The sequence below is a fragment of the Solenopsis invicta genome, chromosome 1, assembly GCF_016802725.1.
Source record: "Solenopsis invicta isolate M01_SB chromosome 1, UNIL_Sinv_3.0, whole genome shotgun sequence".
In the NCBI taxonomy this organism is placed as follows: Eukaryota; Metazoa; Arthropoda; class Insecta; order Hymenoptera; family Formicidae; genus Solenopsis; species Solenopsis invicta.
Window position 1 is genome coordinate 26,564,763 of NC_052664.1, and position 15,748 is coordinate 26,580,510.

The 15,748-nt window shown below is 39.2% G+C and overlaps 1 protein-coding gene across 1 annotated transcript; it reads left to right on the top strand.

Moving 5' to 3' along the window:
- The first annotated feature begins 327 nt into the window (after positions 1-327).
- Positions 328-14,863, top strand: LOC105201986 (probable ATP-dependent RNA helicase CG8611). The gene is made up of 9 exons (XM_011170311.3): positions 328-543; positions 684-2,078; positions 2,155-2,421; positions 2,498-2,718; positions 2,902-3,478; positions 3,580-3,810; positions 7,742-8,084; positions 11,791-11,992; positions 14,564-14,863. The coding sequence occupies exons 1-9, from the start codon at positions 481-483 to the stop codon at positions 14,700-14,702; spliced, it is 3,438 nt and encodes a 1,145-aa protein (XP_011168613.2). The 5' UTR covers positions 328-480; the 3' UTR covers positions 14,703-14,863.
- Positions 14,864-15,748: the final 885 nt, after the last annotated feature.

A 15,748-nucleotide genomic window follows, 5' to 3' on the forward strand; every position in this document is an offset into this window, starting at 1 on the left:
TATGAATAAATAAAAAAAATAATGCATTTTTTTATTTAAGTGATTTTTATTTTTAAAATAAATATAAATTTAACATTGAATAATAATGATGTATAAATTCATTAAATTCATACGTACTTAATGTTAAATTACTATACTTGTTTAAAAATAAAAATGTAAATTCAAACAATTAATATTTTTCATATCCAACGTACAATTTTACATTAATCATATAATAATACAATATAAATAATTATCATTAAATTCAATGAAAAATTAGAAAATATATATATTCTTATATTAATATTAGTCTCTTGGAAATTGATTTGCTCCGAAATACGCGCATGCGCGAATGCTCGCACGGTGTGCCACATGGTTCTACAACGTGCTAGATGTATGTGATGTATGTGCATTCATATTTTCTCACAGTTTACGCGTACATTTTATTTTTCCGCGTATCACACGTAAGAAAAAAGTGATTTGTATTAAATAAGCATACCGATGACAATTCAAGACATGGATATCTGTTTAAATGTAACGGCAGATCCAGTTACGAAGAAGAAGGTAGGTGGCTTGGTTAGGTTAGATTAGGTTAGGAAACAGCTGTAAACACGCTGTATTTGTGCAAATTTTATGTAGTTGCGTATAAAATAATTGAACAAGAACGTATTAATGAATAACGTAAGATAAATATTTGTCGACAGAGCACATTGAAAAGAACCGAATATTCTACAACTTCAATTAAAAGATTAAAGAATCATTCATTCCACAAGAAAGCAGTATTAGGTAACAAGGAATCAAAGAGAAATGCGAATACACAAGAGACAGGGTATAAAAAGAGAATTAAACAGAAATCATTATCAGCTATTGTTGCCAAAAAGTTGAAAGAAACAAACTCTGTCACTTTAAACGTACCACAGTCTCAGATTTCATCTCGTGGTAAAGGCGTAAGAGCGAAAGCTATAAAGCCAAATATTGAACAGTCTAATGCAACAAACAAGAAAGATGTGAAATCTGATAAGATTCTCTCTATTGCAAATTCTGATTTTACAAATGAATCACTTGTGTCCTTTACAAAAGCCACAAAGCATGCTGGTAAAACACGATTAGCGAAAAAGAAAGATGATTCAAAGGGCGAATTAAAGAGATCACTTTCCAATATATTTTCGAGTCAACTGAAGAATTTTAATGAATCCGATATTCTAAAGTTGGCTCAGAAACATGATATTCATAAAGATAATTTTAAATCAGACAAAAAATCCAAAGTAGCTAAGAAAACATCAGTTTTAAAATTTGATAAGACATCTTCTATTGCAAATTCTGATTCCATAAACGAACCACCTATTACTTTTACAAAAGCAACACAGGAACAAGTTGGTAGAGTGCTAATGGCGAAAAAGAAAGATAATTCAAAGGGTGAACCGAAGAGATCACTTTCTGATATATTTTTGAGTCGATTAAAAGATCAGAATGAATCAGAAACTTTAAATTTAACTCAGAAACATAATATTTCTAAAAGTAATTTTAAATCAGATAAAAAATCCAAAGTAATAGCTAAGAAAACATCAGTTTTAAAATCTGGTAAGATATCTTCTATCGCAAACTCTGATTCCACAAATGAACCACCTGTGGCCTTTGCAAAAGCAACACAGGAACATGTTGATAGAGTGCTGTTGGCGAAAAAAATAGATGATTCAAAAGGTGAATCGAAGAGATCACTTTCTGATATATTTTCAAATCAATTAAAAAATCAGAATGAATCAGATACTTTAAATTTAACTCAGAAACATAATATTTCTAAAAATAATTTTGAATCAGACAAAAAAAATAAAATAGCCAAGAAATCTGTTTTAAAAAACACAAAGATGACAGATATCTCAAACAAAAGGAAAGAAAAAAGAAATAAAGAGAAAATTGTAAATAATGACAAGAAATCAGACAAAACTCCAAAATTAATGCACAGAACAGGTGGAAAAATTTCCTCCTTATTTGGCAATAATCCTGATGTGCCAACCATGGGCCAGCGATTTGTAAAACCTGTTCATGAATCAGTTTTTACAGAGGTCACTTTTGCTGATCTCAATATTCATCCGTATATGGTTAGTACCTGTGTGCACATATATTTAATAAAAAATGCAATTGCAACAAAGTAACAGTTTGTATTTTTTCTTATAGATATCAAATTTAGAGCAAAATATGGGTATAACTAAAATGACTACGGTTCAACAAAAAGCGATCCCTCAAATATTCTCAGCCAAAGATGTTTTAATAAGGTCTCAGACAGGATCTGGAAAAACGTTAGCTTATGCATTACCCATTGTTGAATTGTTACATAAAATTAGACCACAATTAAATAGAAATAGCGGTTTGTCGGCCCTTGTGATTGTTCCAACGAGAGAATTGGCCTTGCAGACATATGAGTGTTTTATAAAACTGGTTAAAGTAAATCAGGCGAATATTAATTTTGAATACATTAGCATTTAGATCATCACAATTACGTTTTAATAAATAATTTTAGCCTTTTACATGGATCGTACCAGGCTACATAATTGGTGGAGAAAAGAGAAAAGCGGAAAAGGCTCGGTTACGAAAGGGATGTAACATATTAGTATCTACTCCTGGCAGATTATTAGATCACATAAAGCACACAAAAGCGTTGAGATTAAATGACGTGAAATATTTTGTATTGGATGAAGCTGATAGAATGCTTGATATGGGTTACGAAATGGATATTTCTGGGTATGTTTTTATTTTTTAATTTTTATTTTATTTTACAAAAGAACGGCAAATTATTAACTTTTGTATATAGATTAATTCAATTATTATTTAATATGTTAACAAAAACAAATTAGAAATCTAATAACATAGACATAATTATAATGATTAAAAAACTGATTCTTACAATACGTATTGTGTATTCAGGATAGTAAGTGCTTTAAAAGTATCATGCTCCAATAACGAAGAATCGGGATACGATGCTATGAAAATATTTAAGCAAAATAGTAAAAAGATATTTACAAATGAAGAAGAAATATCAAAGGAAGATGTAAAATTGAAAATAGAAAAAAATAGTACCGATGGTAGTAAAAAGAAACAGATACATCATTCAAATGACGACAGCGATTGCGATCAGGCTACTAATGCCGTTCTGTCGAAAAAAAGAAAAAAAGATGTGAAGCGTTCCGCTGTGAATCGAGAATCTGATTCGAAAGCGGAAAATGTTCCAAACGTCGAGCAACATTATGAAAGTCAATCGAGAAGGCAGACGATATTGTTGTCCGCGACTTTGACGCACGCCGTTGAAAAATTGGCGGGTCTCACGATGCACGATCCGATCTTCGTTGACGCGGCTAAAGAAAACGTAGAAACGAGCGGGGGAAATGATAGCGAGATTAACGAGGATCTAATAGTTCCGCAAAGCGTGAATCAGAATTACATAGCCACCCCGCCCAAATTAAGAATGGTCACTCTAAGCGCTTACATCGCCGGAAGATGTCAGGTAGGAAAATTTCTTCCATTTTAGCAACAATGCAGCATTGTTATGTCGACTTACGACTCGCGCGCAAATGCAGAAGTTTTCTTTCTTTTTTTCCTCTTTAGACTCCCGGGCAACATAAAATACTGATTTTTATGGCCACGCAAGACATGGTAGATTATTACACTGAAATTTTGTCATCTGTTCTTACGAAACCAATGGATGACGACGACGAGGATTCCGATCCGCTAGTTGATGTGGAATTCTTTAAACTGCACGGTAATATGACGCAAAAAGAAAGGACGGAGATCTTCAAAACTTTCAGTCAAGCGAAAAGTGGAGTACTATTATGTACGGTACGTCATATATTTTATATCGAAAATATCGTCTTCCTTTGAACGTTTACAAATATATCGTGGACGTGATTAAATTCTCGTTACTCTTATGCACATTGCACGGAAAGAACGGGTTTTGCTGAAGTATCTAAAAATTTAGCTAGATACAGATTTGAAAATAATTTCATTGGGTCATCAAAATAATTATGTGGGATGTTCAAGCATGATGAGTAAGACTGTAGCAAATTTTGATATTTTAGCAACCAATTTAACTGTTTTACAAAATTATTTTCACTGTATTCAGTTAAATTCTGAGACACTTTAAAATCGTTTTTTCCGCGTATAAATATTTAAACTTGTTTACTCTTAAATATACATTGCACGTCATAGGATATTTTACTCGAGAGCCGATTCACTTTGAAAACTTAAATATTGTATGAATAAAAAAAATATATATATATGTAAAAAATACAAGCGTGTAAAAACGAAAGAGCTGAAAAATTAAGAGAGAATTGCAACGAAAGGATAACAAAGAAAGAAAAGCCAGGGATATCTGTCGGCACTCCCTGAACTGTAAATTACTTTGTGGCTTATTCTTTCGAGAGGAAATTTAATACCTCTGGACCCACGCTGTGTTCGGAGGTTAAAAATTATGCGGGCGCATGAAGCCTTCGTAATGAGTATAATTACGATCATTTGTCTGTTCCCCGTATCCATGCTTCCTTTACTTCGCGAAGCGATTGTTTAGGAGTCTGAAGTTTGCAATAACAAAGCCTTGCCTTTTCCATTAATAATTACTAATTGTTTATAAAATAAGTTACGCTTTATAACAAAATCTTTACTGGAAAGATATTATCGTTATAAACGCAAAATATTTACCTGTTTGCGTTATATCCACAGAAGTGTCTGTTTCGCTAATTGCATTCCGCGAACAGCACAATTAATCATGACGCGATAATGTTTGCGAAGTAACGGATAACTTTCTTTCTCTCTGGCGCTAATTACATTCGTATTACATCGGCCGAATTAATCTGGCGTCGAATAACAGAGCAACTTTCTGATTCGCATTGAACTCTCGACGACTGCTTTAACTGTCGTAATTACCGGTGAAAGCGATCGATTTCGTCATTAGACGCGGGGATAGACTGTCGAAAATAAAACGACGTGCGGGTCTCATTTCTTCATCGACCAATTTGGATTTTAGTGTGAAATACTGTTATGGTGCTTTCACGTGTCTGAAAGTATCGCGGATATCGGAAGAACCGCGTGTAAAAGAAAAAAAGAAGGAAGAAAGTATTAAATCTCGCGGCAGGACTTGCGAATTGTGAACTTCACGATCGGCGTCACGCAAACGAATGACAACTTACGCATCTGAGAATTAATTCCTTTCCATCAGGCGATCTTTCGCACAGAATCGCGAGGTCCGAGTCGAAAATTTCGAGATCTCGCCACGGGTCCTCGTTATCCTTTTCCACTACCTTCGTTAAGCCCTATACATCGCGATTAATTGACGACCCGTTCTCCCGAATTGCGCCTCAAACCCGTGTCACGAGTCGTCCTGCAAAGAAGAGCAAGAAGATCAGAATCTACAAAATTGATTCTGAACATAACGTACACTCGTTCGTCTTTATAGCTTTCTTTTCTCACAGTTTTATTCACTCTCTGGGATTTCGCATACGCCATAATTTTTCCGGCAAAACAAACTTTGAATAAAGAAACTACTCGCCGCGTGAATATAATAATAATACTTATTGCGATGAAGCGAGGCAATTAACATGTAGAAAGATTAAAATTACGATCGAATATATTTTGTATCTCTTTAGAAGCGAGTGTATGATGCTTAAAAATTTGCAATATTTTACGGCAATATTGATATAACATTCTGATGCTTATTCTAACAAGAAACTAATTTTCTTGATTTACTTTATTATATATTCTTTTATACGTTACTTTTTATATTATTTCTTTCCAGTTACGTTATGCTAATGTAGATTAAACAATCTTCAATGCATGATTCGTCATCATAAGATATGCTTGTATATTTTATTTCTATATTTCATCGTCTGCTCATTAATTCTGTGATACCGTTTTTAATATGAAAATTTTTGAGCTTAACTACAAAGCTAAATTTGCCTTGTTGATTTTAAATATCCAAGTGCTTAAAAGCAAATGGATTTATCAAGATCATCAAGATACAAAAAAAAATGTCAAAAGATTAAACAAAAACGTAATTACGCTGCTGAAAACATGTTACGTGTTCGCTCGTTATTAAACTAATGAATTCCAGTCGCGCGAATGTATTGACGTGATTGCCAACGTTGTTACAAACACGAGAGATAGAGAAGAAAGAAAGCGGAGTAATTTACCGTGTACTTAGAGGGACGTCGGGCATATTTAACTCCTTAATGTTGATTCGCGGAATGCGCGATGGCAGCCGCCCACGTTTTACGGCGTCGCTACCACGTAGGTTTTACGGCCGCGTTATTAATTTCCACGTTGAAAAGCCACACGAGAGCACCCGCGGCCGGAATGTTCCGCGGCTCTCAGCGGTGGTGGATCCGGATTCACGATGTGATCTATGGCCCGAGTGAGATGTTTTGAGCGGGCGATCCGTTCTCGATCCCGCGGCTCGCGATCCCCGGCCCCTTTCTTAAACGATCGTTTGTCTTAATCGCAGCCATCGATCGCTCTTCGGCGCGCCGCTCTCCTTACGTGCGTTGAAATCGGTGGCAGGTATCGTGCTTGTATCGTTTTAATGCCCCAAGTGCACTTGCTCTGATTGCGGGCGTCTTGCAAGCGATTACAGGCTTGCGTTGAACTTCAAAGAAATATTCTTTGGCAAAGTCAACTGTGGAGTGACAATGTACACTAAGATAATATCGCATATATTAATTAATTAAACGTTAAATCGCTTTATTTCTTTTTATTTTTTATTGTTTAAATAATGGGCATTCCGAGACCATTCATGAAAGTTATCCAAGTCATGTGATGTGTTTCGCTAATGCTATTTAGCTTTGTGAATGCTATGTTATATAAAATTCTACTCAAGGCATTGATTTCTCTTTTCGTTTCGTCGTTTTGTTCTCATTAAAGTATTCAGAATAAATAACTGGAAATTGCTCTATCGATATTCATCAAGCGATAAGACGTAACAGAACCACGGGGTGAGCTCGAGAGATTCGGTCCGATCGACATTTATTTCGATTGGTCGGGGGTTCCTTTCTCGTATTCCTTCACGCTGGCGCCCGGATCGCGCCGTCGTCGACGTATGTTGAATTAATAGCAGGAAAAGATGTAATAAGAATACACGGATACACGTCCGTATCGTGCCGCGAAAGAATTCCGGGGTGCCGCGACGCCCCCCACTGGTGGTCTGGGATTAGTCCCCGGGGCCCGTCAAGCGGCGAGACCCGGTGAGGCTCTCGCCGCGGTAAATCATCGACTAGCCGAACGTAGGAAATCAGGGCCGTGCTCAAACGTTCGCCGTTGGGGTCTCGCAGCGGGCGCCCGCTGCCAGCCGCGCGCATTCACGTCGCCACAAAACGAGAAATCGCCGCGGTTTGTAAGACATTTGTACCAGCAGGTCGCAGACTCGCCGTTGCCGCTCTTGTTCGTGGAACGAGCCACTTCTCAGGGGGAGTCGGAACGCGATAACTACCGAGGACATTGTTCCAGACAAATTGCGGGGGAATCGTGAGGTTCCGGTTCTCATCCAAATTGTTTAATATCAAATTCCAAGTACTTTGTATCTCAATCTAAAAGAGATTTAAAGCTACGACTTTTTATACAATAAATTACTTGTGACGTATTTTGCGAATAGTCGCAATACCATTAGTTAAGTAGTACTTGGATGGTTTTGTTCAACAAAGGCTCTTTAGAAGACATTTGATATGGATATTGGCGGTCAAGTCCAAAGTGTATAACATATATATTTTTTTTTTAATTATTGCAGGATGTCGCAGCTCGAGGATTAGACATGCCGAAGGTAGATTGCGTTGTGCAGTATACCGGTCCGATTTCCGCTAGAGATTACGTTCATCGAATCGGTAGGACTGCGCGCGCAGGTTGTTCCGGCACAGCGACAATCTTTCTGACGCCCTCGGAAATCGAGTTCGTGCGAATGCTCGAGTCGAGACGCATCAGAATCAAGCAGCTGGACATGAACGATGTCCTGGACAAGCTACTGGGGCCTCTTTCCAAGCACAACTCCGTCCAGGCAGCGGCTGTCGCCCTTCAAAACGATTTTGAAGATTTAGTGTTGGAAAATCGGCAACTTTGCGCGAAAGCGTGTAAAGGTAAGTGCAATATTTTATGATTCGCGTTATATAACGCGAAACGTATATATTCTACTATTTATTTTATAAATTTCCTAATCATCACCAAGACTTTAAAAAGCCGGATATGATATTTATGAACATTATGAACTTATCGAACATATTGAACTTGTGAACATATCAGCTGAACTTTATTGATGCAATAGTAAGGCAGATTATCATAAACTGCTGTGATACAATAGTAATTCTTTCCTAATTATTAGCATATATAATCGCGTGTATATTTTAAGAGGTGCGCATGCAATAAAAGCTTAAATCTTTGCTTTCGTGAGAGGCAAAGTGTTGATGAGGAGTTGCGAAGGATGAGTGAACATCTACTTTGACGCAGTTGGATTGTAACGAAAGCGAGCTGACTTTCAGGGTAGACTAAGCCAATTCCAGCGAGCACCCCACTCGCATATAAAGCAACCCCTACGCGTACACGTTATGGGGCTCTTATTCCGTCTCCCTTCACATTTGCCTCGTTCGCCACTTGGATATTTACATAGTCTACGGACGAGGAGGGATGATCCTGTTTGCTATGCCACGGTTACTCTATTAGGGTCGTTATGGAGAAGAATTTATTTGCTGCAATAATAAATCCATTATACCCGGTCTAATACTCGTGAAGTGACGACATTAGCCCTCTTCACATTCAGGATGACTTTTTTTCCCCGCAAATCTATTTGCTTTTCCATATAAATATCATCAGTTAACTTGTTGCTTTCTTAAACTACTCGATTACTTCATTTAAGGCTAAAGGCAGCTTTGTCGCTCTTACGAATGCAGATATATATATAATATATAGTTTAAATTTTTTTTATCAAATTTGACGAGCTTTAGAGAAAGTTTTGTTTTACTGAGACGCAATGTAATAACAACATAAACGAACCTTGCTTACCTTACGAGGATTATACTTTTGCGAAAGTGCATTAACAACCGGTGTTACGTCGATTGCTATAACCGCGAACGACGAGCATTTCCAAAAAGGAAATTCGAGACCATTAATCTTTCTAAGAGGTTTTCGAGCTTCGAAATTGTCCCGCATCAGCCGAGGCTTTACACGAAGGTTAGCCACGGTTTTTGAGCGCTTAGCCGCCCCAGATTTGAGTGACGTTACACAGCTAACCACTTGACCGTTCCTCCGCACGTACCGAGTGATTGATAGATTAATTGCTGCCGCCGTTCGTGACCCCGGTATTGCACTTTTCGCATGGAAACTGAGGGAGCGAATGAGAGGAAAGCAGGAAGTGGATAACAAATTAGTTAACATCTTTCGATATATCTACTGGGAGCATTTACGTCTATCATTCGTTTGTTCTAATATGTGCCTACGTTGACAAAAATAATTTTAAATGTTTGTTGAAAGTTTTCTCATGACAAGTACGTAGGGCAAATAATATTTTTACTGCAAGAATTTTTATTTATTTTAAGTGTTGTAACTCATGAGTTGCTCACGTTTAAACTCAATTAAGTAATTATTTAAAGATAATTTTTTAATATAAGTAAAAATTATTTTTAAATATTTCCTCATATTCTTTATTATATTTTTTCTGAGATTCTTTATTTGTATTTTTATTATAATTTTACATTATATTATATAATTTGTTATAATTTAATATCAGGTATTTTTCATTTTATATACTTGAATTGAAAAAACCTGTTTTTAAATCAGTGATAGCGTCGTACATCGGATATAATACAAGGCATAGTGTTGGAATTAAGATCGTAAAAACGTTCGTATAACAGAAGCAACAATGGAAAATAGCGCGATACGTGGATACGTTCTTCGCGACAATTCTGAAATTTATTTAATTCGCGACCGATGCGGAGACCGCTCGACGAGCGGAGAAGTGGAAATCTCGCTAATTCGTAACATTATCACCCCAATAGAGTTGAACAGTCTTCAATAGCAAGTACAGCTCTATAGAACGACCCCCGAGTTGCGACCCTCGCCACTAACCTGAGAGATTCATCCCTCACTCCTATCCCATATATACGATTTGAGCCTTGTGTCGGTCGCTCGGCTATATTCCATTCGTCATAATTCTGTGTAAATTTTTTTAGATATTATATCTTAGCAGAAGTAGCACAATAGCTAATATTCGGACCGCTTGATTTTATACAACTCATCCCGTTCGTACAAATAACTTATTTTATTTAGATTTATTAAGATAATTATATGTGCAAATTGGAATACTTTGATCTAATGAATCGCATTTATATAAATTTAAGATGATTATGATTTCACCTGCATTTCTTGTTTTTTTTTTTTTTATCAATTTGTAGTCAAGCTTTCAAGACAAAAGTTTGTCTAAAGAAAAGCAATGTTTCGCTAATTATTGTCGCGACGCTACTGGGCTAATCTCACGCACTCGTCGTGAGTTAGATCGAATTCGGTGTATATCGTTTGCGCGCCTCTCACAGAGGGTGGCCGACACAATCCAACCACTGAATGTGACTTCCGCCAAAACCACTTACGCTTTGTGGCGAGAGACTCTTAACAATGCGATACAGGATACAAATACAATAAGACGCAGTTACATCACTTAGGAACAATGCTACCCCACTCTTACACCCCCTTCTTCCCGCCGCTCCGGCTTCTCAGTTAGACACCGCCCCCACGTGTGATTTATGTGCTAAATGGAGAAAAACATTTCTCCCTTTTCAACGCTGACACCAAGCTGCAAGAAAGACTCTAGTAGTGTTTCTTATGCGCGCAAGGGAGGAGCTAAGATTGGAAGCAGACGGAAATCAGGACGGAAAACGTTGAGACATAAGTCCAACCGCGACAGAATTCCGAAAATTAAAGATACTACAGAGAGTCGAAGCGAAATGTATACCTAAATTTATTGAGTCATGCATCTTTCAAAAGAAATAGATACCGCACTTACAAGAATAACGTCCAAGCAGTATTTTAATTTATTTGAGAAATCGACAATAAAAAAAAAAACGCGAAATATTTCTTCTTATGATACTTGGCACGAACCACCGGAGGTCAAATTCATCCGCTTAAAAACTTGAAAGATTTTTCACACGGAACGCCAACGGTGTGCACATGTCGAGTTCTCTTAGGACCAGAGATCCCTCGGGTTTCTCACCCGTGCACACAAGCAAGAGATGTTAAGAAGGGACGCGAGGGTGACTATTAGCTGCAGCACTTGACTCGACTACCCCCTCCTCGCAGTTAATGCCCCTTAATAGCCCGCCACGGGGCGCGCACACACCCCACGGAATCGCGCAGCCCAACCCCCGTGGAACCACCTAATGGAACTGCGATTAATAAGGGCGCACTACATGTAACTGATCATTACGTCCGAGAGTTGCACGTGACCTCTTAAACGTGGATGAGATAAGTGTACTTGATGCGGCACCTCTTGATTTCATCTCGCACATTAGACGCACTCCGTCTTGGGAGGCCACATGAATTATTTCGCTATTAATTGCAACGCATACTTGTGTAACCGGTTCATTATGACGGTATTAAAAGTCACGATTAATAAAAGATACATAATTTATTCCTTCAAGCATAATTATCGCAGAACACCGCGAGGGTAATTACGCTGGTACATTTTTTATCGTACTTAACACGTCTAAGTAATCTAATGCACATATCTCCGCAATGGGAACGACGAGTGGGTGGAGAGATAATTGTTTTATTTTACATAAGAATCTTTCCCCTCTGCAGCCTACGTCTCGTGGGTGCGTTTCTATTCGAGTTATCCGCGCGACATGCGCGAGATATTCAATCGAAAGGAGCTTCATTTGGGTCACTATGCCAAGAGTTTCGCATTGAGGGATCCGCCGCAGCGAATCGGCGGAATCGGCAAGAAGCTCCGCGAGAAGGAAATCTCGAGACCTAGGCACGACAACCGTTTGTCGTACAAATCGTAAGTATCAAGATTTTTCTCTTTTTCTAATTAGTGTATTTCACTATCGTCTTTAATCTTGCGCTGGAGCGTACAAAAATCGCGATCGATACATTTTCCAAGTCCCGTTTGTCCCTCTCTACCGAGGCGTCACGTACAGGTATAACTTCGGAAACGCGCATTTCGCGTCACGCACAGTTGCGGTAAACAATATGCTCCCATTTTGGGAGAGGACATCACGAATGGTCGGACTGTTGACCCGCTCAGCTGACGTTTCAGCCGCGCGATTGCAGAGCCCATCGTCTCCGGAGTGACGGTATTAATGACGGATTCACGCGTGGCTTGGCGTGTTAGCCGCAACGCACATCCCTGATCCTCACCCACCCCCGCGCGCTTATATAGGCGTAGCGCACGCACACGCTGTGTGTGGGATAGCTCGGTGCGGCTCCTGGAGAGGTTGGACGCATCAAAACTGTCGCTCTGTGTCATCCGTCATGTACGACGAACGGGCGGACGTGTTCTACGGTGGCTGGCAGCCATAAGCCATACGGCTCTCATCGTGCTCGTCCTCGTTGTGGTCCCCTCGTTCTCTCCCCCGCGTTACCTCCATTTCACTTCATCCAACTCGCGTCATCTTGCTCGCTCGCGACAAATGTGTCTCATTCCTTCTCTCGCTGCTCTGTCTTTCCCCCCCCCCTCTCTCTCTCTCTCTCTCACGTTCTACCTTCATGCGGTGTGCATTTCACATGGCACTCTGCTGGCTTCTGCCCTTCTCCAGGCTTCTCTCCGTCTCTCCTTTGCTCTTTCTCTCTCTATCTCTCCATTGTTCATAATTATACAATACGGCTATTAAACAGACTGATGCGACCGCCACTTCCGGTCGTGGCTGCGCCATTTACGGAAACCACGGGACGAGCACGAGCCTCCCTTCTCTCTTTGCCCCCGTCGTTCCGTCTCGCTCGCGTTCTCGAAATCCTAAAACTGTCACCTACCTACCCACTCGTGCACTTCTTCCCCGCTCACGTGTGCCCTCTTGCGTGCCCTGATTTTTTGACACGAACGCTTCTCGCCCTCCATTCATGCATTATTCAGCTTTTAATTTCAGTGAATGTAATTTCTAATGCCGTATTAACATGAAAAGTTATATCTCACTATGGGTTTCCTAATTTCATTTTAAATATAAAATTGCCAGGAATCACATCGGTCACGAATAGTCTTATCTGACTCTTAACGTAGTTGAAGTAGTTTACATCTGTTGCTTGCCATGTCTCTCCGGTTTATATGCACACATACATTCAGTCCGTTGCTCTTTCTTTTCACGGTCGCAAACGAGCCAAGTCCAACCACCACGGGCGCTGTACTTCGTAATTTCTACGCCAACGTCCCTTCTGCTTCATGTATCACGTCGTCCACATCACGCGAGTACCTCCCGCGTTTTTACCGAGCTTTATAATTCCTGTGTTCTCCGGCGATCATTTGCCTGCACTGGCATATTCGCGTCTCCGTCTCTCTCTTTCCTTCGCTTCTATCTGCCCTTTTTTTTTTACGTTACGCGCAGCGAATCTTTTTCCCCGAGACCGGCATTACGCATTAACGTGTTTAATGCGATTTGAATGGGCGTGCTTTGGGTGAGCACGACGGGCAACCGACTGGTGCCCTCCGCACGGGGAGAGAACGAGTCAGTTTTAATGGGTGAAAGGCGGGCACTGAGCTGACGGTCCAATGGATCGAGAGACGACCGCGGTGTACGCCTCTGTGGGTGCGATTACCTATACGTTTGTGTGCGTATCTTAGCTCAAGTGCGCTTGTGACGGTATGCCTGACGCGGTTTCACGTCGTCCTCCTCGCAGCCTATCCCAGGATCGTTGTAAGATCGGCGAAAATTTTCAGTTTTGTATATCGATACTTTGTAGCTGGAACGATTAACGTTATTCTACAATTGGATAGAATATTTTTTATATTTATATTTTTTCTGCTTTCAGTTTACAGAATTTGATTGAATACTATTCGTTCCGGAAACGGAACTTCCTTCATTTGAATTAATGGAATAAATTGCCAAAATGGCCGAAATTACTTTACGTATTGTTACGTAATTATATATACATATTTTTCTTATCCTAGAGGGATATAATTCGAACTTTGGATGAGATACTTAATTTTTTTGTTTATATCATTTTTCATAATTCCATTGTAGTTGAAAAACATTGTGTCGATCCATTAGTACAAAATTAACAACGAAACTTATATACGAATTATCGATTAAACGAGAGCTGCCATTGTAGATCATAAAGCATGATAATGTGTACTTCGTGCGTGACGCGCAGTGGCGGATAAAAACGTAGTGGCGGACATGAAATTTGGTACGGCAGTTGGTGGAAGCCCACCTCCGTTCATCCGCGGGGCGTAACGTCGCGTTTTGATGCGCGCTCGCGCGCGTCCTGTTTTCTTTTTTTCCTCTACCCCTTTTTTTTGCCTCAATTTCCGATTACCGCGCTCTGTCCTCACCACATGTCGTTTACGTCGAATTATCGAAAATTGCGGGTTAGTCCTAATGTGAGAATTAAAGTGCACGCCGGCTACTTTCGCTTCCAGATCTGACGGGGTGTCGCAAAAGAAGCAGAGGACTCGAGATGGCGACGGGCAAAGAACGGGGTTGTTGAAGAGGGTCAGAATGCTCAACACCTCCGAATACGATAGCGGCCTCGAACCCCCGAAGAAGCCAAAGAAGTGATCCCCGTCGCGATTGTAGGTGTTGTAAACAACAGAGATTTCACGTGTGTGATTCGCTCTCTGTTGATGACATGCGTTTGCATGTCTTTAATCTTATTATGTATTGTTTTGTTATAACTTTTAAATTAAGAGTTTTATATACAATCTAATTTTAAACATTTATTACTTATTTTTGCAAATAATTCCCAATCCCATAGTTATTTTTTTAAGCATTTTTAATATGGATTAATTAAACATTTTTTTGTTATTTTCTTACGATTAAACAATATTGCCATTTTTACTATTTTGAACGTGAGATTATCCGATGAGATTATTTTCTATTAAGCATCAGGGTATTTTTCCGACATAATAAGCAAAACACGATTTTATAACGTATTTATTACAAATTTGATAATTAATAACGATTGAATATTTATTTTATATCAACTGCAGTTTCTATTTTTTAACATGCGTTTTTTTTTATTTAACATTGTTCGCCGGTTTTTCTGCAATAGTTACTAATCGGTGGCAAATACGCTGCGGCAAAATGCAGTACGATGGAAAATGCCGGGTTTAGGGAAATTAACTGTAATGATATCGCACTAATCGCACGGTATGGACGTCGAATACGCTTTCGCGGTCACGAGATCGCGCAACGTTTTAACTCGCTTTTCGCTGCCGGGCTCCGCTTATCTCATTCCCCTCACGATAATTAGCAATCGCCTTCTGATAGTACGTACTTACAAAACCGCCATTTCGCCGGCGTCATAACGATATCACGCTAATTGTGCTTTCGTTTCCACTCCAGCATACCTTTCGCTCGGTCACGACATTGCGACTTGCTCTATTGTTAGAATCGAACTCAACGGCCATTAAGAACCTAAGTGTTTTATACTTCGCAACTAGATATCGCTTTATTATTCCTTACCTTCTATCGGAGTATTTCACATTTAGATCAAAGTATCCACAGTTTGCACATATCACTTGTTATTTTAATTATTTAAAAAATGTCTCGGGAACAACTACTCGTTTATTGTTATAATTTGACGTGTAGCTCAGAATTTCTCG

Excerpts from the sequence above, each read along its gene's own strand:
- LOC105201986 (XM_011170311.3), top strand. The coding sequence starts at position 481 with ATGACAATTCAAGACATGGATATCTGTTTAAATGTAACGGCAGATCCA. Across the intron at positions 3,479-3,579 it reads ACATCGCCGGAAGATGTCAG|ACTCCCGGGCAACATAAAAT; the intron begins GTAGGAAAATTT and ends TTTCCTCTTTAG. Across the intron at positions 3,811-7,741 it reads GTGGAGTACTATTATGTACG|GATGTCGCAGCTCGAGGATT; the intron begins GTACGTCATATA and ends TAATTATTGCAG.